Genomic DNA, 23,798 nt, shown 5'->3' with positions numbered 1-23,798 from the left:
ACCATTTCTAGAAGACCAACACCATCCTCCTAGCACCCCTTATTACTGCTTTTAAATACCCAACCGTCCAGTAAGTCAGCATATTCCTTCACAATTCACTTTATATTCCTTCCTCGATCACGACTTCCCGTTTTGACTTTCTTTAGTACTTCGATATCGTGCGATGGAAATTGATTCATGCTCATAAAAAATAATATTGGTTTGCTACATCAAAAGAGTTTCCTCCCGGTGTAGACTAATATATACATATCATAGAAGATAAAAAAAATTTGTTTTCGAGCACAAAATAAGATGCATCCAGCAAATGATGGGTATATGTACATATGAAGGGACCCCTCACCCTTCTAAGGACGGGCCACTTCCCAAAAAAAATCCATCTTCCCCCAAAAACCCAAATTCAATAACCAGCTAAAAAAAACATTTACGACAAGCACTGAGAGTAGTATTCGTTAAGGACCTTGCAAGTTCCAGATGCGCAAGCAGTTGGACCTGTCCAGCCGACACCACCGCACTGTCCATAAAGTGAGGCAGTACCTCCATTGCTGCTAGGAGTGGTAGTTCGGGTAGTTTGGGCGGCAGTGGTAGTGCGGGCGGTAGTTTGGGCGGCAGTGGTAGTGCGGGCGGTGGTTTGAGCGGCAGTGGTTGTTGGGTTACCGCCCCCACCACATTGCTGCTGTTGAACTGAACCACCTGGGGCGACGTATGTCTTGCCACCGTTATCGGCGATACCACCGGTTCCGTAGATGTTGAGGAGGATACCAGGGTCGCTCTGGGAGTAAGATCCTGGGAAGCTGAGGAAGCCGGAACCAGTCCAGCCACCAGAGCCACTGACTCTGATTTGAGCGCAGGAGGTGTAGAATTGGACACCCTGGCTGCTGTAGGCGCTGTGGAGGGCGATGAGCTCAGCACGGGCGAGGTAGTCACCCGGAGCCAAGCAGGTTGGGAGGTTTGCGTACCACCAACCGTTATTTTGGATCATGGTGTCAACGCCCCACTTACCACCGCTGAGACCCTCAGAGGCAACCTTGAACCATTTTTGACCGGTCTTGGAGGCAGATGCGGCGTTATCAACCTTGGCGAGGTAGAGCTGGATGGGTCCCTTGTGGGAAGCAGCGATCGGGTTATCTGGGTCATTGGAGCCCTGTGGGCCACCGATGACGTGTTGCCATTGGAAACCAAGTCTGTCACCTGGAGCAACATCGATGATAGAGCTGGAGGTAGATCCACTGGCACCACAGATGATATCTTGGGAGCTGACGTCTCCGACTGGGTTATTGTTGCTTGGAGCACGGATACCAGTCAAGAGGCCTTTATCGGCTCCGTTGACGGAAACCCTTTGCATGATGGCGTGGGCATTGGCAGAGGCAACTAGGCCTACTGCGGCGGCAGCAATAACGGAAACCTTCATGTTTGATAGAAATTCGTAACGAAAAGAGGATTCGTGAAAAGTTGTTGTTTTTGTTGCAAAGTTTTGTGAAGAGAAGGAGACGTCAAAGGAAACCTGTTCCCCAAAGATATCAATCAGCTGAATATGTGATCCCGATCGCTAGGATATTGTTGATGGTGGAGAAGCATAATGAGGGGCGACGAGGCCTCCATTTTATATTCCAGCTTCTTGTAGGGGACAGGTTATAATTGCTACTATAATATCGACAACTTCCCTGTTCGTGAACAAACAAGCTTCAATATTGCAATCCAGATGTTTTTCTTGCAAACGTAATTAATTCGATATACTCGAGACGGAAACCTAAGCCGACAGCGGTTTTGCGGACCGCGGGCTTCACAGCCGATAAAGTCTGTCCAACGTGACCAAGAAAGAGTCCTCCACATCCATCCTCCGACCCCAACTTGGTGTGGTCAGATCGAGCCAAGTCGAAACTTAGCCGGTTCCTCCGCACTACGATTGGCTCAATCCAAAGAACCCCTGTCGTCGCCCTCCTGTCGGATATGTTCGCCGGGGATTTTTTCGAAACCCAGGCGAGAAAATGTTTCAAGGCTTTGTATCGAGGAAATTTGGGGGTATGGGAAAAGTCCTCGTGATGGAAAACCAGGGAGCAGTTCGGTAATCTGGGATACCTCGAAGCTTCTAGCCCAGTTCTGGAATTATGTGGTCTCGTAGAATTATCATACTTCGCCTCAGAACTTATGAAATTTGGGGGGCTCATAAAAAAAACTTGGGCTACCTCTCCACATTGGAAGGTATATAAGTTTGAGAATATGGACGGGAGTACTTGGATATGATGGATTGAGCATTCAATAGTCTGCATCATTTTATGATCTCGTCGCAGCATTAATGCATTTTTGACGCCACGGGTTGATGTATGTTCGGTTCCGTCTCTTGGGCTGCATGTTCAGGCTTTCTCAAGCTTCCATGGAATTCCCCCACTGTTTCGCATGATGTATGACGGCATCTTGGATGTCTTGGTACGGACTTGTCGGTGGAGAGGTTCCCAAAAACTATCGATTTATCGCCTCTATAACTAGGACCTGTCCCTGGAAAATTGCGTATATCGGCATAAGTCGACGGTATATAGCCAGTCCTCCACAGCAGCGTTCCCTCGACAAAAGGAAATACAATTGCAAACGTAATACAGCATGACCTTGTCTAGAATCCTTGATTTAAAAGTCGTTTTTAAACTGCACTTTATATATCATGCAAGGCTGGCATATTAAAATCTTAAGCGTCTACGTTAGCGTATCTTGTTGACGTATTAATCAATGTGGGAAGCTCCAAGCTTTCGTCTGAGTGCTTCATAGCAGAGCAAGCTTTGCTTCCACAATCTATCCGGCGTAGACAAGATAGCTTCCGCCTTAGCTTCATTTGTATAGTCGCCAGGCAGGTGCAAAAGACATGGGAGGATGTTCAAGCTTACCTTGGTCCATGACTCGGGTATGCTTGGCGTAAAACTGGTTCGATCGATAACCTGACGAGAATTTGAACAAAGGTTCACACCGTTGCTTTCCGAGCTTTCCTCCTGTAAGTACACGTGCTAGGACAAGGGTACAATTGCATAATATAATCGGAACAGCCTATACATATACGCATATCTACTTCTGGATCACAAACTCTTTTGCGAAGTAGGTCTGTGTGCATGTGGCTCGAGCTCTCTCCAGGGTCTGAGACCAAATCAAAATCGAGGATCTTTAACCCTATATGATATATCTTCAACGTCATGGTGTTTACGCTGAAGTGATGTCTCGTTAAGTTTTGAGGGCTAAATGATGGCGACGGATATGCGGGTACGTTTAGAAATGTTCTCCCAATCAATAGCTTCCATAACTCCTGAAGCTCACCCAGGCGGAAAGCCGAATTCGTAGCATACTCGTAGTTCTCTTAGATTTAGATCTGGGCACAAGCTTTCTAGTACTCAATATTATCTCGTAACAAAATGTTGCCGTACCCGCCTGTGCGACGGTAACTAACTGCATGACTTTCCGACTCAACCGTGCTTAATAATGCTATTTTGAGGCTCCGCTGCACGTCTCAGGATTTGGAAACAAACCTAGCCCGGTCTCCACCGCCCTGAAAAGGACCGCAGGACCCGCCCACAACCAGATCCGTCTAATCTTTCTCCTACAATATAATACCAACGAAAGTTACGACAAATAGATGCAAACGGGCTGGTTTTCGAAATATCTTGTGTTGGTCTTTTAATTTGCCTCCACGTGAATTCCAAATCGAGTGTGGCTTTGCCAGTGGCCTGTCATGTCGACAACCCGCAACTGCCGGCACACATAGACACGGCCACGACCGCTTGATGCTATAATTGGCCCCCCGAAAGACTACTAGAACTGACTTCTCAAATTTATCGACTTCCTTCGAAAAGGAAGGACCCATAACAGAATCTAATAGGTACTTTGAATTGCTCGAAATACGTCTAACTGATACCAAGTCTGTACTGCCACGATCTGCAACTCGCCTTTGACCGAGACGTTTGCGGTCGCCTCCCGCTTAGAGCCAAGGCTCGATCGTTGAATGCTTCTGCTTCTTCTTCTACTGCTTCTGCTAGGTCCATGGGAATAGATGCCTTATATCGATACATCTCAAAAACAATGCAATCTCACTTTGTTTGAAAGATCTTGGAACCATATTTCATTCGTCCTTTATCATTGACGATCCTGCTTAGTCCTCACCTATTTTCTTCCGCTGACCCGCAATTGACTGCATATGATGAACCGCAAATCTCAAAAATAGTATCCAACTAGACCAGGAACCATGGAGCTTGAACGTCCCTGCCAGTGGGGCTCCCTAACAGTAAATTCCACAGGAAAACCCAAAATTCGATATGACACCGGGTAGCGCACTGCTTTGATAGGAAAGTAGAAATTTTCTTTTCTGCCTTGGCTCAAGGGGATACCCATGGATGGACTCGATGGTCAGAAACACAAAACTAGATCATAACTTCATTCTCTCGAGCTCGGAATGTTTTAAATACATATGTAGAAGGGAGGAACCCCGGCAGTTGTAGTTCTCCTTTATATTCCAAAGTTTCCTTCTTTTTTTGAAGGCCTCTAAGACCCTTTTTGTCATTACTGGCCTTTTTTGTATTTGCTTCGGTTTTCCTTTGAATCCTTTTTTCGCAGATGATTTTGTCATAATACCGATACGAGCTCGAAACTCTTTTCTTCAGAAGAAAAATTATAGCTAGAACATCTCTCAAATCAAATCCGGCCTCGTCGCAAGGACCGGACCTAGACCTTTACAATATTCGGTGAAGCTCGTCGCGCGTCAACCTCGGCCGAAAATTCCGACCGTAGAAAATAATCCAACAAGATGCAACGCATCACCACATTCTCAATTGCCTTACTCCTCCTCAGTATCTCCTCGCTACTTTCCGCTCAAGATCCGGACCCGCGACCGTGTTTTTTCCCAAATGGCTCAAGAGCGCCGAATTACGTAGCATGTAATACTGCTGCAACAGGGCATTCCGCCTGTTGTAGGAATAATAACCAAACAACATGCTTCTCGACGGGATTATGTTATCTAGATCGGGGATTCTACGAACGAGGGGCGTGTACAGATCAGTCATGGCAGAGTGATAGCTGTCCTGGGCCGTGTAGAGGTAATATAAGATCTTCATATTCTTTATGTCGATAAACGAACCACTCTAACATATTACGTTTGGAAAAAACATAGACTTCAGAAACTCCGGTCAAAACATCCTTGCTTGCGCCGATACTACCGGTTCTTTCTGCTGCGGAACCGGTAGTAACCCGTCCTGCTGTTCAAACCGAGATAACTACTTTACATTCGAAGTCGGACAGATCGCATTTATAAACGGCGAACCTGTATCAAGAACACGTACCGCCGGTCCTGCAATGGCAACAGGAACTTCGACAAACCCGGCTACGGCTACAACAGAGCCACAGATAATCGAACGAACTCAAACCGGTGTTATTGCCGGTATGGCAGCTGGTATCGGTGTGGCATCTGTAATTGCTATTGCATTTGCGATTATGTACTTTCGAGAACGGAAAAAGTTACGGAAAGCAGGTGCAGCTGGTGCGAAGTACGAGGGTAGTGGGAATGGCGGGAATGGCAGAGTGTATGACGAGCAGGATCACTACGGACATCATGATGCGGGTGAACGAGAAGGTTTCATGAGTCCAAGAGGTGCTTGGGCACCAGGCGGTAGTGGTGGGGCGGATAGTCCTCGAATGGCAGCTGTCATCCCTCCAAAATATGTACCTCCAGAGAGGAGGGGAGAGTCTGCTGTGCTGCCTCAACCGCCTCAACCGCCTCAACCGCCACAGCAAACTGTGGATGGTGGGCAACTCCAAGGAACACCTTTAGGGGAACTCCCAGGCCAAGGGAATAGCATAGAAGGCCTGAGCGAATTGGCAGGGACCGAGTCAACTAGAAGGTACTAGTATTTTTCAGAATATAGAATATTCGAGCTCTACTTCCCAAAATCTCAAGCATGTTTCCAAGGAGTTATTTCTATTATTTTTATTCATTTTTTGTCGAGTATCTAGCGTTTGATATGTATCGATGATACCAATACCATGATTTTTATATCACTCGTGACCGTCCGCCGGCATTCGCAATCGGAAAGCACTCAACACTCCGCGTTGACGCTGCAAATCTTTGCTGGTTCAACGCACAGTGTTGAGCTTGCCGTTGAAATAGAGCCTTTCTTTTGTACGATCCTCTCGTTTCATAGACTCCAAAAGCGGTGATGGTGTATCTGCCAGCTGCCTCGACACGTTTACAAAGAAAAGATTACAATATTTATTAGCACGGTAAGTCTGGAATCAGTCTCAATGAGCCTTCTAGGTTCCTGGGTTCGTGCATTTATCTTCATGCACCTTTCCGTCCCTAATTGGCCGCTATGTAGTCCTAGCTTCCGCAAGTCAAATTCAACGGCTCCCTTAAGCTTTCGAAGACGGTTATCTGCCACTACCCGTCGACAGGAGAGGACGAGGCCAAATCTGGTTCAAGAGACAGGCACTGCCAAGCTGATCGGCACTCGCTTAACGGATTCAGTTACACGTGACAAACATAAACAACACGCTGCGTTGAAAATTTTTCGCATAAGCCTCCGCCCTTGCCTAACTCCAATGCAGGGTCGGCTGGGAGGCGGTCAGAATTCGGATTGGTATGATCCTCTAGCCTTCTCATATATATAAGTACTTAGTAACGTAGAGGAGAACCTATAGGAACAATTGAAAGAATCAATTTGGTAGTCATTTAAGACATTTCATTGGACTATTATGATACCGACTATCTGGTAACAGAGAATTTGCAGCGGAACAAGGATATCGCATCCGGGGCAAGAAAAACAGAGACTTCCATACCCAAGCAAGGAAATAGTAGAGAAACTCCAGCGATGAGAAATAATCGAATGATAAACACCAGAAGAAGGGAGGTGACAAGCACGCACAAGCCGAGGTGCTGTGAAGAGGAGGTATTTTCAAAAGGAAAAGAAGATGTGGGATTCCCGGTTGTCGAAGGAGAGGGTCGGATGGGATAGTAATACATGTCTTTGCGCTACTGTGAAGCTCTAGCAGGTAAATATGGCTGCTAAAAGAAACACAGTTGCGTAGGAGGGCAGGTCGAAGTTGTAGGACTCGGAATAATGACTATTGCCGGAAAGAAAATGCATGAAATAAGTGTCATCAGCCTCGCAGGAGCCTCAATAGGAAAGTAGAGAGGCTAGAATGCTGTAGGTTTGTTGTTCGTGATAGCAAGGAATGGGGGGTAAGGAAAAAGGTCCAGGAAAAACGAGAGATTCAGAGGAAGAACCCATCCTATTTCTCGGTATCCTTGTCTTCTTCGTCGACGTCTGGAACAGGCGGGGCAACTGGTTCTCCTGGTTGTGTCGTATCTAGAGGAACGGTAAGGAGTTCCTCTTCGGCAGGAGGAGGAGCAACGACGCCCTCGGCGGGAGGCTCAGCAGCGTTCTCCTCGTCGGCCATCATGACGGCTTCTACACCGAGTTTGCCTTCCTTGAGCATCTTCAAGACACCATTACGCTCGGGGGCAAGCCAGCGCATGGGCCCTTCTCGCTCAAAACAAGTTGGAAACTGCTCGCCTTCGTCAACATACCAGGAGTATCCCTTAGCAGACGCCTTAGACTCGCGAAATTGGACAGCCTCGGCAGGAAACTCTCGGCCAAGCAGATCTATGGTAAGAAAGTTTTGTTAATCAATGGCTATATTATGCAGAGGTGGGAACAAATATAGGTGTAGATGTAGATATAGATATAGATAAGCGAAAACAATGTGACTAGATTGAAACGGGAGGTTATAACTAGAAACCACCGGCCAGATCCAGATACTGAGATGCACAGCAAGTATATCAAGTGGAAGGAATTGAATTGGTGGGAATATTACAGAATGGAAACGATTATGATAGGGAAATTAGGTGAATGAAGTAGGTAAGCACATACTGCTAATCAAACTGCCAGCGATTTCACGAATCTCTTGGACCGTGTTATCTCGCGACGTGTACTTGGTTTTAGGCCCACCAGGGGTAGTCGGCGACTCCAGACCTCCGGTAGTGGGAGTATTGACTTTGGCTCTCTTTGGCTTCTTCTTGGACTGAGGTGTCTTCGAGCCGGAGACACTCTTACGCTTATTGGCACGCGTTGCTGAGCCTGGTTCACCATCGGGATTCTCTTGTTCGAAGTCCGAGGCCTCGGACTCGACCTCCTCGACCGGAGATTGCGGGTTGGCGCTGGAGTCGGGCTTAGAGGCCGGTTTAATGATTTTGGTTCTAGCCATGGCTTCAGAAGCGACTGTTTGAAGCAATCCTGATATCGTAGGGACGGATATGGGTTGCGTGGATGTGTTGAAGAGTTGTGATGGCGGGACGTACGTGTGTTGAATGGAGGTGAAGTTGGATGTCGAGGTGTTGATGTGTTGAGAATTTTAGATTCGGAGGAGCGAAAAAGGCCTCTGCGCTGGGCTGGTCCCGCTGGTCAGGCTCAGGTTCAGGCAACAGGGCTGCAACTGGAAATGGAGAGGCGCAGAAACCAGCTGAAATTTTCTGTTTGGTTTTTTGGCTTAGTGCCACACTGCCAAGACTTGGTTGCTGACAAACCTGCCTAAATGGGATGCGGCGTGCAAACAGTGCAACATCCAACATTCCAACACTTATTCCATAGCGCCAGATTCTCGAGATATCGAATTACTGTTGGACAATTGCACAAGTGTGTCACTCACTCTTAAGATCTTTTCCCTTGCTGGGAAGCATGGGGTGTGTAATAATTTCTAAGTACAGGGTGTCCAGCTTGGCTTTATTTTGTGTAACAGAGTACTCTGGTATATATCATATTGGCGTTAGTTAATACGGTTGCGCTATCGATACATTGATAGGCAACTGGCGCCCTTGAATATCGATATCTAGTATACATACAGTAATAGTCACTTCCCTATTATCATCTGTATTTAATTCAAATCTGCCATGATACCGGGATGGAAATGGATTACCCGCCGGTGCGTGGTATCTAGAAAAACGTTAATGATTCTATAGTGGGAGAGAATACATATACCCCTTTTCTTCCCGCTCCCTCGCCTTTAAGCTCGCAGGAAATAGTCGTGGAAAACTAATATAATTATTACTTGCCAACTAACTTCTCCAATCTACCATTCTCTTTCCCCAAAACCTCTACTCTAATTTCCAAGTCGGCTACTCTATTCAGAAGCTCTTCTTTATCCTTTATTGCCACCACTAGTTGCTGAGATAAACGTTCAACATCGGTTTGTAGACTCATCTTTTTTTTTTGTTGGGCTTGGACAAATGCAGTTAGCTTTTCGATCTCTACTTCTAGGAACTTTCTGTGTTTTCGTTCGTCTTCGAACTTCTTTAGTAAGAATCTGAGATGTTCTCCGAATAGCATGTTTCTTTTAGTGATGTAGGTAGTTTATTTGTTTAAAGGGTGTACGTAGGTGCCCGATCACAAATATCAAGAGAACATATAAAAGTGAGAGATTATCACCACAGTTCTTCTAAGAGGGTATGTAGGCCTATAGATCTTACTCGGTTAGTAAACAGGGGATTGGTGTGTATATTCTAGCATGATAGTTGTAACGGTATGGCAGTGTAGTGCGTGAAGATTCCAATAATCCTATAAGGCGACCAAGTCCTAACCTATCTGATGCCACCATATTGATCCGAACCTACAGTCTCGAAACAAATTTCTTGGGATCATGCATCAACATTTACAAACTCGTATGAGCATTTCATCGGTCCAGTGGAGTAATAGTAATAAAAAGGCCCTCCGGCCGGGCAACTTGTATTCTTCTATATAAAATTATCAACGACGAAGGCAAAACGAGCTGTTCGAAAGATGTCGGCCAAATTAATCGGCTTCGACAACCTCTCGAACAGCCAGTCTCGCCTTCGTCCAAACGCCAGGCTCCTTTAGGCGACGAGCGTCGACCGGGCTCGTATAAAATACGAAGCCCGGCCTAACTGTCGCCACCACCTTCCAGGCTCCCGGCCCCCGAACCTCCTCCAACTCCCTCCCATGAGGGACACAAAACTTCTCCAACTCCTCCCCCCACAAAACTTCACCCGGGGTTTTGAAGACCCCAAACTTCTGCTCGTGACTGTGCCAATGCAGAGCAAGCTCTGCACTTTCCTGGACGATGGTATCCAGGAGCTTCTCAAGCCCCTGGACGTCCCCCGGTGTGAGGTAGTCATTCTTGTCGATGACCACCCTCATGTAACGGTTGAGGGTCTCCGCGACCCCCCTGCGATAGTTCTCCACGCCGATTTTATCGGACGTGGCAATCTGCGCCACGGTATCAGCAGTCCATTTACAGGCTGCTGGTAGATCGGTTTCCGCGATTTTATCGCGGACGGCAGTTAAGGCATCCCGCATTAGTGGCGGGCATGCAAAGAACGGGTTGTCGAAAAACTTTTCGACCAGTGTTGAGGACACAAGTGCCTCGAAGAACGCCGGGCCTTGGAGTGACCTCAATGCCTCTGTAATAGAGGCATTGAAACACCCGAGCGAGAAAAAACTTTGGAAGCCTGGGTCTTCCCCCAGAGCTTCTAGCTCTGAAACTAGGGTGGACACGTCGATGTCCGTAAAGGCATCGACGGCCCACCCTGCAATATTGCCTCCGAAGAGGACTTCTGAACTCCGCTCTGCGTCTTCGCCAAAGATGACTGATTTCACCTTGGCCTTTTCGATATTTTGTTCCAAACGGAACACCGCGTCCTGTCGACGGAGCTCTGCAAGCTGGCCCCGTTTCTTCTCGTTCTTCAAACTCGCATCCAACCTTTGGATCCGAGCTTCCAGCTGCCGAATTTTCTTTTCGGCTCTGGCCAGCATGGCCTCGGACATGGCTGCCCCTTCTTCGGCCCTTGCCAATCTTTCTTCCAGTCCTGAAGTCTGAGCCTCGTGCTCAGAAGCTGCCGCTGGCTCTATGTCCCCTTCGGCGTTCGGCAGCGCCGCCTTTGGATTTGGTTTGCGACGCTATTGAGTGTCGCGAGCGTTAGTGACGTTGTGTGATACTCTTCAACGAACTCCAGGAAAAACTGAAGCTTTAAACCCTCTATAACTATAAAAGCTAATCTATAGCAGGTATTTATGAGATCTAGACACTTACCTTTACAGGCGTCGCATTCTGGTCAGCCTCTGCTGACTGTCGCCCACGCTTCTTCGACTAGTTTGCTTAGGCATTAGTACTAGGTTTCAGAGGCGTAGAAGTATTCATAATCTCACAACACTAGCAACGGATTTTGACTTACAGGAGCAGGGGCTTGTTCCCAGGGCGTTCTCTTCGCCTTTCAGGGTCGTAGTGTTCTTCCCGCCACATTCCCAGAGGGCGGGATCTCTGGTTGAGGAACAGACGCGTTTTCGGAGCCGTTGCCAGTAGCTCTTGGCAGAGCGGCTTCCTTCTTCGCTACGTTCTTCGCTGGTCTAGGCATCTTGTCTGTAGATGACTATTAGTATCGGGAAGCTTGTGCGGAAGAGAAAAGAGATTGGAGGATAAAGCTGATGAGAGAAAGTAGCTGACGAGAAGAGCGCTACTGATAGAGGGGGGGGAGAAGCTTTCGAGGAGCCGAAAGCTGGTGACAGAAGAAAACTCACGTGAGAAGGAAGATGATATGATCAAAAGCTAATAGGAGAAGGAAGTGGTGAGAACAAAGAGATCAGGGTGTCGTAACGACGCGAAGAGAGGTTTGAGCGAGGCTTATGTCGAGATAAAGTCTGGGTTAGCTGAACAGAGGAAGAGATGACGTTAGAGCTTGTTGGTGGAATAAAGGATGGAGTTGAAAAATAAGCCGAGCAGCAGGATATAAAATGGACGACTTTGTTGTGATGTGGCCGAGATCGAAGATATATGGAGAAGCTTAGAAGTTCGACCTTCCATTGACTCCGTATATGCTACTCGATACTGTTACTGACTCTATGCTTTAGCCTCGAGGCTTACTCTGACCTAGACCTTTATAATAAAAACTGATGCTAGTATTAGAGTTGATGTCTAAAATATCATATAGTATATTGGCTACCTACGTATTGTCCGGTCATTGATATTAGTACTTAATCTAACGAAACAGACAATACGAAACAAAATCAAAAGTCTGAAGCTAATTCGTAAGATTCACAACAGGTACACCGAGTGGAATAGCTAAACCCAAGCTTCTCAAGTTGTTATAAATTTGCTTTGTTCCCGAATTCAAAATTCTTGTGCATTCCGATTCGTGGCATCTTTTTAGTTGATATCGATATCTAGCTAAGGCAGGTTAGCTAGCTAGAACCCACATGTAAGCTTGTGGTTTGTATTCGGACATGTACTTCCGACTTTGGACAATTCTCGTTATAACTTAGCTAACCTCGATCGGTAAAGTTTTACTGATATTCATGAATATTGTTATAGAACTCATCAATTACACTACGTGATGTCATATCAATAATTCAATATCTTGTAACTACTACCTATTTGAATAAGTACTTAAGTAGTTTATAGTATGGTCTCGCTGCGCTGTATGTGGATCCGAATAGCTTGTGTTCCTGTTGCATTTTGTAGTTGCAACACACACTCGACTGGCGAGTTTCTTAGATGTTAATCGCGGTCGTGACTTCGAAGTCGAGTTAGTTGTAGCCTCGAATTCGCACTCACATTTAGATTGAACTAGACAGCAACTACCTAGTGAACGATATACCCCTGCAAAATCGCATTCGAGATGGAAACATGCAGCCTGTAGTTCTGGTCGGCTGCTAACTGACCAGTTAACATACATAGTATACATACTTTAGCCCCCAAGAGAACCTTGGGTCAACAGCACCGCCTCAGCAACACGCTAAATAAACGACAAGTGCACCTAAAGTGTGGAGCACTATTAGGCACCACAATCCGCCCTATTTCGGGTCAGGCTACACTTAAAAAATATGCGTCATAAGGGTCCACGTTGTGAAAACCCATGGTTTATTTTCCATAGTGACCAAATAGGTTCAATACTTAAAGGATTCTAAGCGACCTGGGTATATATATATCCGTGTATCTTTGGCGCGCCCGGATCGATTTTTTTGAATATTATAAATACAACAAACCCAGTTCTATATCTATCAATTGAGCTCTATTGGAATTGCCAAAATAACAATTTTGTTTAAAATTTATAGAAATTGTCGAAGGCCTTTTCTTAATGACTATCTAATACACCGAATACTAAGAGTCGTCCTACCAACTCTATGATGCAAAACTTGGTTGATTCAAGTGTGTTCGGAGCTCTGGGGGGGAAGAAATCTCAGAATCAAAAGGCCCCTGGGGGTATCCGCCGCTCAGGTGCTGTAGCAAAGCGAGATTCAGCCCAAGAATCGCCATCCTCTTCGAAATCCCTTAGCACACCGAATGTAGCTATTGAGGTACCAGGAAAAGGAAAAGGAAAAGGAAAGCAACCCCAACAAACTATTGCAGAGGAAGAAGATTGGCCTTTCCGAGATTTTCTACAATCCGGCTCTGAAAGTTCGCCACCGATATCGCCGCTGCTGTCTCCAGTGTCTTCACCTAGTACCACAACTAGTAAATATGTGGACGCTCCTGTCGACGAGCGTGACGAAATTATCGAAGCCTTAACATCTACGCTAGAAAACGAGCTTTATTCCAAGACCAAAGCACGATGGGGATTAAATGAAGACTACCTCGAAGAACTCGATACCATAGCACCATCGATCCTCCAAGAAAAGTTCCACGACAAAATCACTGCCATCAGCACAAAATTCTTCCCGAAAAGTATTACGTGGAAAATCCTCAGCAGCCAATTAGCACCGAGAATCAAAAATCTCAAAAATATGAGCTACTTCCCAGATGGTGTCAAACTTCCCTGTACGCCAGAAACTTGGGATGCGGTTCAACAACATCCCGATATGACATCCAGTTTATTCGTAGAAGGCATTATTTCGAATACCCTCGCATATCGGATGGGTGATGCTCCAGTCTTTCAAGCAGAGGGTTTACTCGGTATAGACTTAGGGATTTTTCACTATCACTGCAAGGCAATATATCCAGGAGGGCCCCAAGGGGCTGAATGGACTGCCTTAACTCTTCAAATGATAGAGAAAATGCTACAAGTATCGAACGAAGCCGACTTCAAGCAAAAGAAAATCTCAGATATCAAAACCGTCGAACAGTCAAATCAAACGAGGAAGTTGTATGGACTTTAATGGATACGCTGCGTATCCTTAGAGAAGCGGTACAGATGCCTTTTAGTACGAAAGAGTGGGATACGTTACAAGAGATGGCGCAGGACCTAGTGTCTGAGGCCTTCAAGCTATCGATCCAATGGCACTCTAAGCCTTTGTCATTTGGGCAACATGGCATGTCTTGGTTCTCACATAGGACTATTCAAAAGTGTTCGAAGATATTAGGCTACAATCTGGACGATGAGAGCACTATTTTAAACTGGGAAGAAAGATTCTACGGTCAAGAAAAAAATGTAATTGCAGTGATTTCGCCAATGTTCTTCAGGGAGGAGTGGGACGGTCTAGGGAAAGCGCAGTCGCGTGTTAGGGTTTGGAAAGAACCCAGACTGCTAGTAACTGGTACCCCCCGACTTGGTATAACTTGATTATAAGGTTAAATTAAGTGGATCAAGTCTTGCTATCTGGGGTATGGAGTGTATTTAGTCTCAAGGAAGCCCATTTGGCAGTTTATATATATTAATAGGGCGTTCAGGCTAGGTATATTGGTGGGTAGTTGCTGAAAGGACTGTATGTTTTTCATAGTATATATAACTTGGAGTACGTACGAAAAGGAGCCGTTCAATTCAATTCAATTAATTACAAAATCGAGGTCTTTTTCTCAAAAAGAAAATGATTGATACTCCTGTAGAACGCCACAATAGGTTCCCATCTATATGGAAAAGGCAACAATCGAGCGAGACCAAAAATATATAAGCATCGTCTAATGGTAAAACTTTTGACTCAAAGGCATCCCTCATAGGGATGCACCCAATACTCAGTACTATTGATATATAACCAATTTCGGACAAGAACTCGAGCCTAGTAGATTCGGATAGGATGGGCCTCGGTATTGAAAACCCACTTTTGCTTCTTTCCAGGCACAAAGCCGATATTTTCCTTGGATTGGATCCCTTCTTCGTTGAATATTAAGAAAAGGTATTTGAGAACCTCTGCGAACCAAAAGCTTTCCTGTTTATCATCTTTCTTGCCTCCATCTTCCCGAGAAACATCACTGACTGATGTGAAACCATGCTCTGTCCTGCAAGTTCGGTTGATAGCCTCAAATGCCTCCCAGGCCCATTGTCTATATTTGTCGTCTCTGGTGACTATCCAAGCATGGTAGTAACTTTCAATAACCTCAGGTCTTAGTCGATAGTCAATCTCGCCACCAAAATACCACCCGTTTTTTTGGAAAAACTCTTTCTGGTTAGATGGGACAAGGTTGGCATCCCATCCAAACCTCTCTGGGCCGATGCCAGACTGTGATTTGGCGTAGGTCGCTCGGCAGCCCTCGACGAGTTTTAAACCATAGACATTATATTTCATATTATCAAGAACCTGTCCACCTAAGAGGAAGTTTCCTCCAATGAAGCATGCGAGATGAGATCCACGCAATGCAACGGAACGGCCATTACTGTATTCGCCTACGAAAACAAGATTAGAGGCTGGTGTAGTGTCGGGAACCGATGTGAGGTGTGTCATGGTAGAATCGGCTGCTTGAATCCATCTATGAAGCAACAGTTAGCAAAGGATCCAGAGACCCAAGATTGCCTTTATATTGTAAGGGACCTACCTTTCCATGTAACGTCGGAACCTTTGAGGGTCATAGACGTACATCTTTATGAGGTACTCATAGTAACTATCGCCCATGGCGCCCCATCCACCGTAACTGTCGAGGAATCGCCCATCCCTTAGCCCCACGTTGGTTCCTAGCAGGCCAGGAAATGGCTCTCCAATCTCTGGGTTCTCGACTTTGAGCAAATATTCCTGTGCTCTTTGGGCTAATTTGGTGTATTGCGGGTCACCGGTCAAGTCTGATAGCCGAGTCCACTCGAGCACAAGTGTTCCAATCCCGGCAATGTTATTTATATCGTCCGACTTTATCCACTTCGAGTCGAGCATGAAGAACGGCATAGGAATACCGGAAGAAGTGTTGAAGGACCATTTGAGGGCATCGGCGAGAGACACGGATTGTTTGAGTAGGGACTGTACTAGGTCGTGGTTCTGCAGCACACTATTAGAAACATAGAACCAACCACCAAGCTACCAACCATCCAATTGACACCAACCTTCTGACCCTTTCCGGCTTGAATAAACGAAGAATACGGCCCATTCAACAAGTCATACGCTGAAATCATCCCACCAAGGTATCGTATCGTTGTTTCGAACAGACTGATCTGATGTTCACATTTTGTGTAGTCGATTTTCGAGATGAACTCAAGCTGCTGCTCTACGACTTCGGGTAGTTCCATCAATACCGCCGTTCCGATACCATCGATAACGCTAGCACCCCAGCCACTCCTATAGGTACGATTAAAAGCTTAGCCAACAGCCGCCATAGATACCTCGACGTCCTCAGAAGCTCTTACATCGAGTTTCCGCCCCGTTTCGACATCGGAAGTAGTTCATCTTTCGGGAAACCAAATTGCATATAGCCATTCCACGAATGTAGATAAGCCTCCCTGATCGCATCCGCCCGAGATTTGACCTCGCTTCGCTCCAGCTGTATCCCGCTGTGTGGGAAATATGTGTGTATCGGTGTCGCTGCTGCCAAGTTCTCGGACCTGAGGTACATGGTCGCCCCTATAAAGAAAAGGATCAATCCCATTAGGAGAGCCCGGGACCGCCGCGGGAGTCCAATCATGGTTTATGAAGGAACAATGACCCGGTGGAAGATCTAGCGGAAGGAAAGAGGAATTAGAGATCAAACGAGTGAGTCTCTGATAGGGAAGTGTGAAAATTTAGAGTCGGGAATCTGGCGCAAAGCTCCTCCATAAGTTCTCGCAGTCGTGGTGAAATTGATATCTGTCTAGGAATTTTAGTAACTAAACCAGGAGAAGGGCCGTGTTTGCGAGGAATTTGAGGATCGGCGTCACCCTTGGAAAGGGCGGGAGATCAAAAGTTAGAAATGCTGGGGCCGAAGGGCGCGCTAAATGCCACGAAAGGAGAACTTGATCGGGTAACTAATTAGAGCTACTAGGTTACGAGCAAGCAAGCTATTTGTGCTAGAATCTCGGGGCACTGTGTCAAAGAAGTCCTCATCTCGGCCCGGGGTGGAAGTTGTCGTGGATGCTCAAAATAGACACACTCGCCAATTTCTTGTCCTTACCGTAAGCGTTGATTTGGCCTCAGACAGGCATAGCACATCCACCATCGGAAGGTTTCGCGGGAGTGTGGGGCCGCGGATTCGATTCAGCCAATATCAAGCCTCAGGGGTAGTAATTTAGCCAAGAGGTGTGGAAGTTCGGCAAATCTGCGGCACCATGTCATAGATTTCGATTTTACAATGCAAAACTACTCAACATACAAGCATCGCCAGTGCGATATAGTTATCAAAATGATCCATAAGGGTTGACATGAGCAGAGAGCGGTATTGGAATCCTATACCCCATATATCAAAATTTTACAACGAAGAATATACTCCCTTTGGCCCAATTGCAGGTATAGCTCTCACCCGCGAAGTCTTCGCGGAATGCTCAATGCGGACTATCCTAAATTTGGAATATTGTTAAAATGCAACATCAACACATTTTCTGTTCTAAGAATTGGGGCCCGGTTCACAGCAGGTATTCTATGGATGCCTTTGATTCAATCCCCTGCGCAGCTGCGGGTGCGCTATTCATAAAGCCCGCTACTCCAAGCTCCCACTACCCTGGCAAAAGATTTGTAGACGTTTCGTTTGTTTTTTGAGCATCAGCTAGAGATAGCGATGCACCACAGTAATCCACAAGGCATGATATCGAGAATAAAGGGAAAGCAAGAGTATCGAGGGGGCGAGACTACGAGAACCCTAGTGGAACTTTTTTTTTTAAGATTACCATACCCCAACTGCATTTAATTATAAACTGGAGCGCGGCTACTCGAAAGTACATCACGCCCCCCGCTCGATGGATTGGAGAACTATCGTTGCTCGCACGCACAACTACTATCGAAAGCGGGTAAAGTACATGTTTGTATACCCTGATTGAGCTTGAATTATTCACAAGATTTAGGGATTTTAGCCGAGGTTTCGAGGCTCGTTTTAATCTAGCGGATTAAGCTCAATTGAAAAACATGGTGACTGTAGAATGTTATTCTGTTAGGACTATGTTGTTGACTTACTCTAAAATACAAGTCATTCACTCCATTAAAATGTTCAAAGAGAGCAGAGTAGCTTGGTTTAAACCAACGGACCTATCGACCGAAGAAACCACAGTAGGACCCACAAAGAGAATGAAAATCTCCCGGTTTCGCTACCATTGGAACGGATTGTTCTTACCCCAGTTGTTTCGCAAGCCATACATGCCGACTTTAATACCACCCGAATCCACTTCTTCCAAAAGGACTGAAGCTGGTTCCCATATTATTTCTATCTCCGATCCTTCTGTATCTCCCTTCTCGTACCGAATGAACCCCGGTGTAATCACGGCTGCAATTGTGTAATTGACATTCTCTTCGAGTCTCTTGTTCTTGGGGAAAGCAGTGACATACTTTGATGCGCCTTCGGTGCACCAGTCAATCCCCTGGGACTCAAGCCAGTCGATGTCGATGATAGAGAGACGGAAATCTCTAGAGTGCCAATCATCTGCAAGATTTGCTGAAGAGGCTACCAAATCGTAGATCTTCCTTTCGAGCTCAGAAGGTTCGAAACCGGAAGGCGCTTTGTGAATGCTGAGAAAATTGGAGATAAATGTTTCGAGTTCGGAAGAGACCTTGTCTAGGACGAGCTGCGATGGATTCGTTTTGGCCTCTTCCGTTGTGACAGAATCCTGATGGTCCCCGACCCCCTTCAAGGACAGTTCTTTCAACAATATAGCGGTGGTTTTCCTCCACAGTTCCATGTTTTTCACGTTTCCCTGCCTTTCACTTAGGTAAACTTTGTCAAGCGCCTGTTTCACTTCAGGGTCACTTTCAGCCCGGAAAAAGGGATTCTTAAAGAATCTAGTCGTAATTATACTGAATAGTACTGCATCGACAAGAGCTAGAGTACCAAAGTCAGGGTTGTCGCGGATCATTGGCCACTGAGTTTTGGTCCATCGTCCGATGAACATCCCGGGAAATATCTGATCCAGATTGGGAAAAACTCCCACGCTGGATTCCCAAGGGATTCTTCGGAAGCATTTGCGGGTTATCACCTTGACTTTGGTGAATAGGTCATTGCTAAGACAATCTTTGGCAGTCGTATCAAGCAGCACTTCCTCCTGGTACAACCTTGCAAGTTCCGTTTTTTGAAGCTTACCAATTTCCAGTTCCGTTGTTCGAAGCCTCTGAATCATGGTAGAAGAGTTATCTTGCAAAGTATTGTAATCATCTCTCAAGCTATCATAATCTAATTTCCAGTTTCTGTTCTTCTGGTTCAATTGTTGAAGTTTGGATTCTTGATCTTTTGCTTCCCTCTGAAGCTTCTCCATCTTGCTTTCAGCCCAATTGGAGCAGCTGATTGCCTCGGCGAGTCTGAGCTCGCTTTTGTTCAACTGTTCTTCTAATTCGCCCACTCTTTGATAAGCCCTGCAAAGTTTACATAAGTCCTTTCTCTTAGAGCCTAATTCAACAGCTGTAGCAAATTTCGTTCAGTCAGTATAGAATCACGGTACACGGAGTCGGAGCAGATACTCACAACACCCACAACTCTTGCAAAAATTGTAAGGGATCTCAGGTGAGACTGCCTTCTGTGTATTGGGGCTTTCGGTACCACCCGAATCAGTTATATCGACACAGATGGGGGGCTCTGCTGGTTTGACTCGTATGTTGGTCGAATCTTCCAGTAATGCAGATTTACGTTGGTCCTTGGTGTCATTCTTTCTGTCCGTTTCGTATGTAGCAGCGACATCCGTTTTCGATTTCTGTGTAGTGTTCTGTGGGCCTGTGACATCCGGCCCCGTGTAATCGGACTTTCTAGGGGGGCTATGATGAGACCTAAGGCTACGGCCGCTGTGGTCAGGCTGTGGCCTGCTCTTATACCCACGTTTCTTGTTCCGACATGTCAAGTTAGAACGGCTATATCAGAAGGGTAGAACTTCAGTCATTGTACGCTAACCCACCCTTTTGTCAGCACCCATGTCGGTATTGTTGTCAGTAAGGGGAGGGTTTTTTCTAGGAGACGATCTAGTCTGATAAACGTTGTTATCCTGAACGGAGGGGCTGGATGTAGTGAAACTGTAAACCAACTTTTTGCCTCGCTCAACCCAGCTCGAGGACATTATGAGGATAAATGTCGAATCGAACGGATAGCTTAGGATAGATGGCGAACGCTAGAAGCTTTGACTGAACATAAATCTGTGGAGACTTGGTGGGTCATAAATGAGTAGATGGGAGAATTGCCAGGAATCTGATGCTGGGAGGGTGGTGAGAAGGCTGGCTAGAACTCGTTGTATCGTCGCCCAGCCGCAGTCCCCTAAGTACCTCTCACTGAGCGGGGTGTAAACAACGAAGTTAGTACTGACCCAAGAAAATACCAAGAAGGTACTTACTCAGTGCCTAAGTACCTAAGTAGACAAAAGATACCAGTCTAGGAAGGGGTGCTTACCTAAATGCTGCTCCAGTTATTAACAGTTAAATTTAATGTTGAATTCAACAACACAGCAGACGAGGCTATAGTTATTAGGGAACTACAGCAGGCAACCATAAAATCCATATGCATATGCATGACGAGAAGAGTATTATTAGTTCAACGGGACTGGCTACAATAGATATCTTTTGTAGGCACCTGATGTATCTACTTAGCCGCCTGATGCAATCGAGGATGCATTAATTTCGCGACCAAACTGGAAAGGTTTTTTTTGGTATTGTAATGTACATGTACAGTGCAGCGTTCAAACGGTGCCTGAACCTTCGCGTTCCCACCGTCTTGTTGATTCAGGCATTTTAATCCAACCAGTCAACATGCAACAACCACAACTGACAACTAGCTCCAGCCGCCAAATTTCCTAGCCTCGAGACCAGGCGCAGGGTGAGGGCACAGCAAATTTCCCTCCAAAGACAACGATATTGATAAAATCCAAATCGATCCAGAAGGTCCCCTCCTGAGATAGATACACTGTCATTCCAGAATTTACAAGAAAGTTAATGATCATAGTCTTCGGTTGAACCAAGCAGTTAGCTACCAAGGTATTTATTCATCCCTTCATTAACAGACCACGGCGCTCCAAACTATTAATAATCTCCTATAGCCAAATAGCTAGCCACGGTCCAGTACACTGCTCTGTTCACCATCCACCTACTTAGGGCATAGAGTTTGGGTGGGCCAACGATACTTTCCTCGTCCTACATTAACTCCAGCCAAAACCAAGGAACCAAAAGAGTTCGTCCTAAACGCTGTTAACTGTCGACTGTTGATTATTCACAATGGAAAGAGAGAAGTTGATGGTCGCTGTCGACTTTGGAACCACGTACTCAGGTGAGTGATTCGTCATGCCCCTACTATTGCCTTTTTTTTTTGGTCTGAGCCCACGCTGAGTGTATATCAATCCATCATCGGGTGGAGTCAAGGCATTGCATTCTGCCACTCGAACCAGAAGGAACTCAACGATATTGAAGTTGTTACCTCATGGAGTAACAACGGTGTTGCTCCAAAGGTACCCACAGAGATTCGTTATATCCCGGGGAGGGATCCTCGATGGGGTGCTGAGGCCTCTGTCGCCTGCGAACGACGCCAAACAGCAAATTCTGCAATCATATACAACAGATTCAAGTTGCTTCTGGACGTTAGAGGTGGGTCCGGTTTATATCGGGATCGAACTTCTGGGGCGGATGATAAAATAAGGCTTCCGGCTGGCAAGTCACCCATCAATACCGCGACAGACTATCTAAGGCTCCTTTACGAGGAGTTGATGGAGAAAATCCTACGCAGACGGATCCCCGAGACTTTAGATATCACTCCAATACACTTCATATTCACCGTTCCAGCAATCTGGGGCCACCAAGCACAGCAGGCTACGAAAATGGCTGCGAAGCTAGCTGGGTTCTGCAGCCGGAAATCTGACACCCTCTCACTAGTTTCTGAGCCTGAAGCTGCTGCATTGTACGTTTTAAAGGCAATGCATGCTGCTAACTTTAGCCGTATTTCGACTCAAGCCATGCCTGCTTTGAAAACGGGCGACACTTTTGTCGTTTGTGATGCAGGCGGCGGGACGGTTGACCTGATCTCATATGAGGTAGAAGAGGTACAGCCTAGCTTCAAATTGAGAGAAGCAGCTGTCGGAACCGGTTCGAAGTGTGGATCTTCGTACATTGACCAAGCCTTTCTTGAACTCTTGCGTCAGAAGATAGGTCCTGAATTTGACGATGAACAGATATGGAACAAGAAGGATATCGGCCGAGGGAGTAACCTGATGAAAACATTTGATTTGATAAAAAGGAGTTTCGGTCAGACGACAAACGACGTGTGGTTTATTGAGCTTCCTGTCAATGTCGCGAATGACGAGGAGAACGGAATATACGATAACGAATTGGAGTTTACTGCGTATGATGCATCCTTGAAGCCCCGTACATTAATCAGATACTAACCCAATCGGATGAGAATAGAGAGGAGTTGCAAGGATTATTCGACCCAGTAGTTGACAGGATCGTTCGGCTTGTTCAAGATCAAGTTCAATGCATTAACAACACCGGCAAAGTGGTTTCTGTAAGCTTGTCTTTCCTACTTCCATCTGTGCACAGTTTGTCTTAAGAAGAAGAAGAAGTGACGGCTAAATTTTTTAAAAATTGAAATTTGCAGGCAATATTTCTCGTCGGGGGATTTGGTGAATCCCACTATCTCTATCAGTCGCTAGCGGAGTGGGCAAATAAATACCACATATCCCTTCCTGTGATAAATCCGAGAGAATCGTTAGTTCCCTCCCTTTTTGAAGGTGAGAGATAGAACCTTAGGTAGCTAACTGGATCCTTTGTAGCTGGTCTGCCATCATGAGAGGCGCTATTGTACGCGAACTTCACCCGGCCGTCAGATCGAGACGTCTACGCCAGCATTACGGATTTTCTTGTGGTCTCCCCTACGACCCCCAGAAACATAAATTTAAGAACACGTATATGAGTCCATTTGGGGGACGTTGTGTCAAAAATACAATCAAATGGGGCGGTCATTTGGTAAATACAAATCGTGGCTCCAAGGCTTCATCTCCTTGGGAATTGACACTAAACTTTTACGTAGGGGGACGACTGTACCGAGACAACCGATATTGTATTTCCAGTGCACTGGACAATCGATGGTAGTAAAACCAGGATTCGTTGTAAACTATATGCTAGCAAAGCTGTACACGCACCTGGCTACCTGACGGATCTAAGTAGGGAACCTCAGTTTGATATTCCCTTTCGTAACTTTTGATTTGGGGGGCTAACTGCAATTGTTCAGGTGTATTTTCCATTGGTACCATCTATACCGACATCTCAACTGTGAACTTTGCCGAGCTTCCTTGCGCGTATGATGAGGATGGAGATTTAGTCTACAGGTTTGATACTGAAGTCAGAATGAGGCTTGCATCTGCTGACGTTTCCTTTTCAATCTGGCGGAATGATAAGCGCATCGGGAATGCAACTATCACCCACGAGACTTGAGGAACGAGCCCGCTATGGGGGGTCCTCACCTGTTTCCTTCTTCTTTTCCTCTGCATATTTTTCTCTATTTTTTTTTCTCGTCTTGTGGAAATCACATATTATGTATTGCTGCTTTTACCCTCAAAT

General features: G+C 46.0%; 8 protein-coding genes across 8 annotated transcripts; 3 read left to right on the top strand and 5 right to left on the bottom strand.

Annotated features, from left to right (window-relative positions):
• Positions 1-421: 421 nt before the first annotated feature.
• Positions 422-1,408, bottom strand: AOL_s00043g186 (uncharacterized protein; the record flags this gene model as incomplete). The annotated part of the gene is made up of 1 exon (XM_011120673.1): positions 422-1,408. One exon carries the CDS (start codon positions 1,406-1,408, stop codon positions 422-424), a length of 987 nt encoding a protein of 328 aa, XP_011118975.1.
• Positions 1,409-4,774: 3,366 nt separating this feature from the next.
• AOL_s00043g185 (uncharacterized protein) lies at positions 4,775-5,871 on the top strand (the record flags this gene model as incomplete). Its single annotated transcript, XM_011120672.1, has 2 exons — positions 4,775-5,063; positions 5,138-5,871. 2 exons carry the CDS (start codon positions 4,775-4,777, stop codon positions 5,869-5,871), a joined length of 1,023 nt encoding a protein of 340 aa, XP_011118974.1.
• A 1,380-nt stretch (positions 5,872-7,251) lies between these two features.
• Positions 7,252-8,226, bottom strand: AOL_s00043g184 (uncharacterized protein; the record flags this gene model as incomplete). The annotated part of the gene is made up of 2 exons (XM_011120671.1): positions 7,252-7,625; positions 7,893-8,226. 2 exons carry the CDS (start codon positions 8,224-8,226, stop codon positions 7,252-7,254), a joined length of 708 nt encoding a protein of 235 aa, XP_011118973.1.
• Positions 8,227-9,806: 1,580 nt separating this feature from the next.
• On the bottom strand, positions 9,807-11,386 carry AOL_s00043g183 (uncharacterized protein; the record flags this gene model as incomplete). Its single annotated transcript, XM_011120670.1, has 4 exons — positions 9,807-10,931; positions 11,065-11,121; positions 11,207-11,242; positions 11,306-11,386. The coding sequence occupies 4 exons, from the start codon at positions 11,384-11,386 to the stop codon at positions 9,807-9,809; spliced, it is 1,299 nt and encodes a 432-aa protein (XP_011118972.1).
• Positions 11,387-13,154: 1,768 nt separating this feature from the next.
• On the top strand, positions 13,155-14,527 carry AOL_s00043g182 (uncharacterized protein; the record flags this gene model as incomplete). Its single annotated transcript, XM_011120669.1, has 2 exons — positions 13,155-14,110; positions 14,170-14,527. 2 exons carry the CDS (start codon positions 13,155-13,157, stop codon positions 14,525-14,527), a joined length of 1,314 nt encoding a protein of 437 aa, XP_011118971.1.
• A 433-nt stretch (positions 14,528-14,960) lies between these two features.
• Positions 14,961-16,785, bottom strand: AOL_s00043g181 (uncharacterized protein; the record flags this gene model as incomplete). The annotated part of the gene is made up of 4 exons (XM_011120668.1): positions 14,961-15,648; positions 15,715-16,145; positions 16,211-16,442; positions 16,511-16,785. The coding sequence occupies 4 exons, from the start codon at positions 16,783-16,785 to the stop codon at positions 14,961-14,963; spliced, it is 1,626 nt and encodes a 541-aa protein (XP_011118970.1).
• Positions 16,786-18,373: 1,588 nt separating this feature from the next.
• AOL_s00043g180 (uncharacterized protein) lies at positions 18,374-20,320 on the bottom strand (the record flags this gene model as incomplete). Its single annotated transcript, XM_011120667.1, has 3 exons — positions 18,374-19,674; positions 19,738-20,089; positions 20,162-20,320. The coding sequence occupies 3 exons, from the start codon at positions 20,318-20,320 to the stop codon at positions 18,374-18,376; spliced, it is 1,812 nt and encodes a 603-aa protein (XP_011118969.1).
• Positions 20,321-21,464: 1,144 nt separating this feature from the next.
• On the top strand, positions 21,465-23,672 carry AOL_s00043g179 (uncharacterized protein; the record flags this gene model as incomplete). The annotated part of the gene is made up of 7 exons (XM_011120666.1): positions 21,465-21,516; positions 21,609-22,581; positions 22,644-22,743; positions 22,837-22,946; positions 23,012-23,204; positions 23,269-23,401; positions 23,470-23,672. The coding sequence occupies 7 exons, from the start codon at positions 21,465-21,467 to the stop codon at positions 23,670-23,672; spliced, it is 1,764 nt and encodes a 587-aa protein (XP_011118968.1).
• Between the last annotated feature and the right edge of the window lie 126 nt (positions 23,673-23,798).

The sequence above is a fragment of the Orbilia oligospora genome (assembly GCF_000225545.1).
Source record: "Orbilia oligospora ATCC 24927 unplaced genomic scaffold scaffold00043, whole genome shotgun sequence".
In the NCBI taxonomy this organism is placed as follows: Eukaryota; Fungi; Ascomycota; class Orbiliomycetes; order Orbiliales; family Orbiliaceae; genus Orbilia; species Orbilia oligospora.
This window is presented reverse-complemented; position numbering and strand designations above follow the sequence as displayed.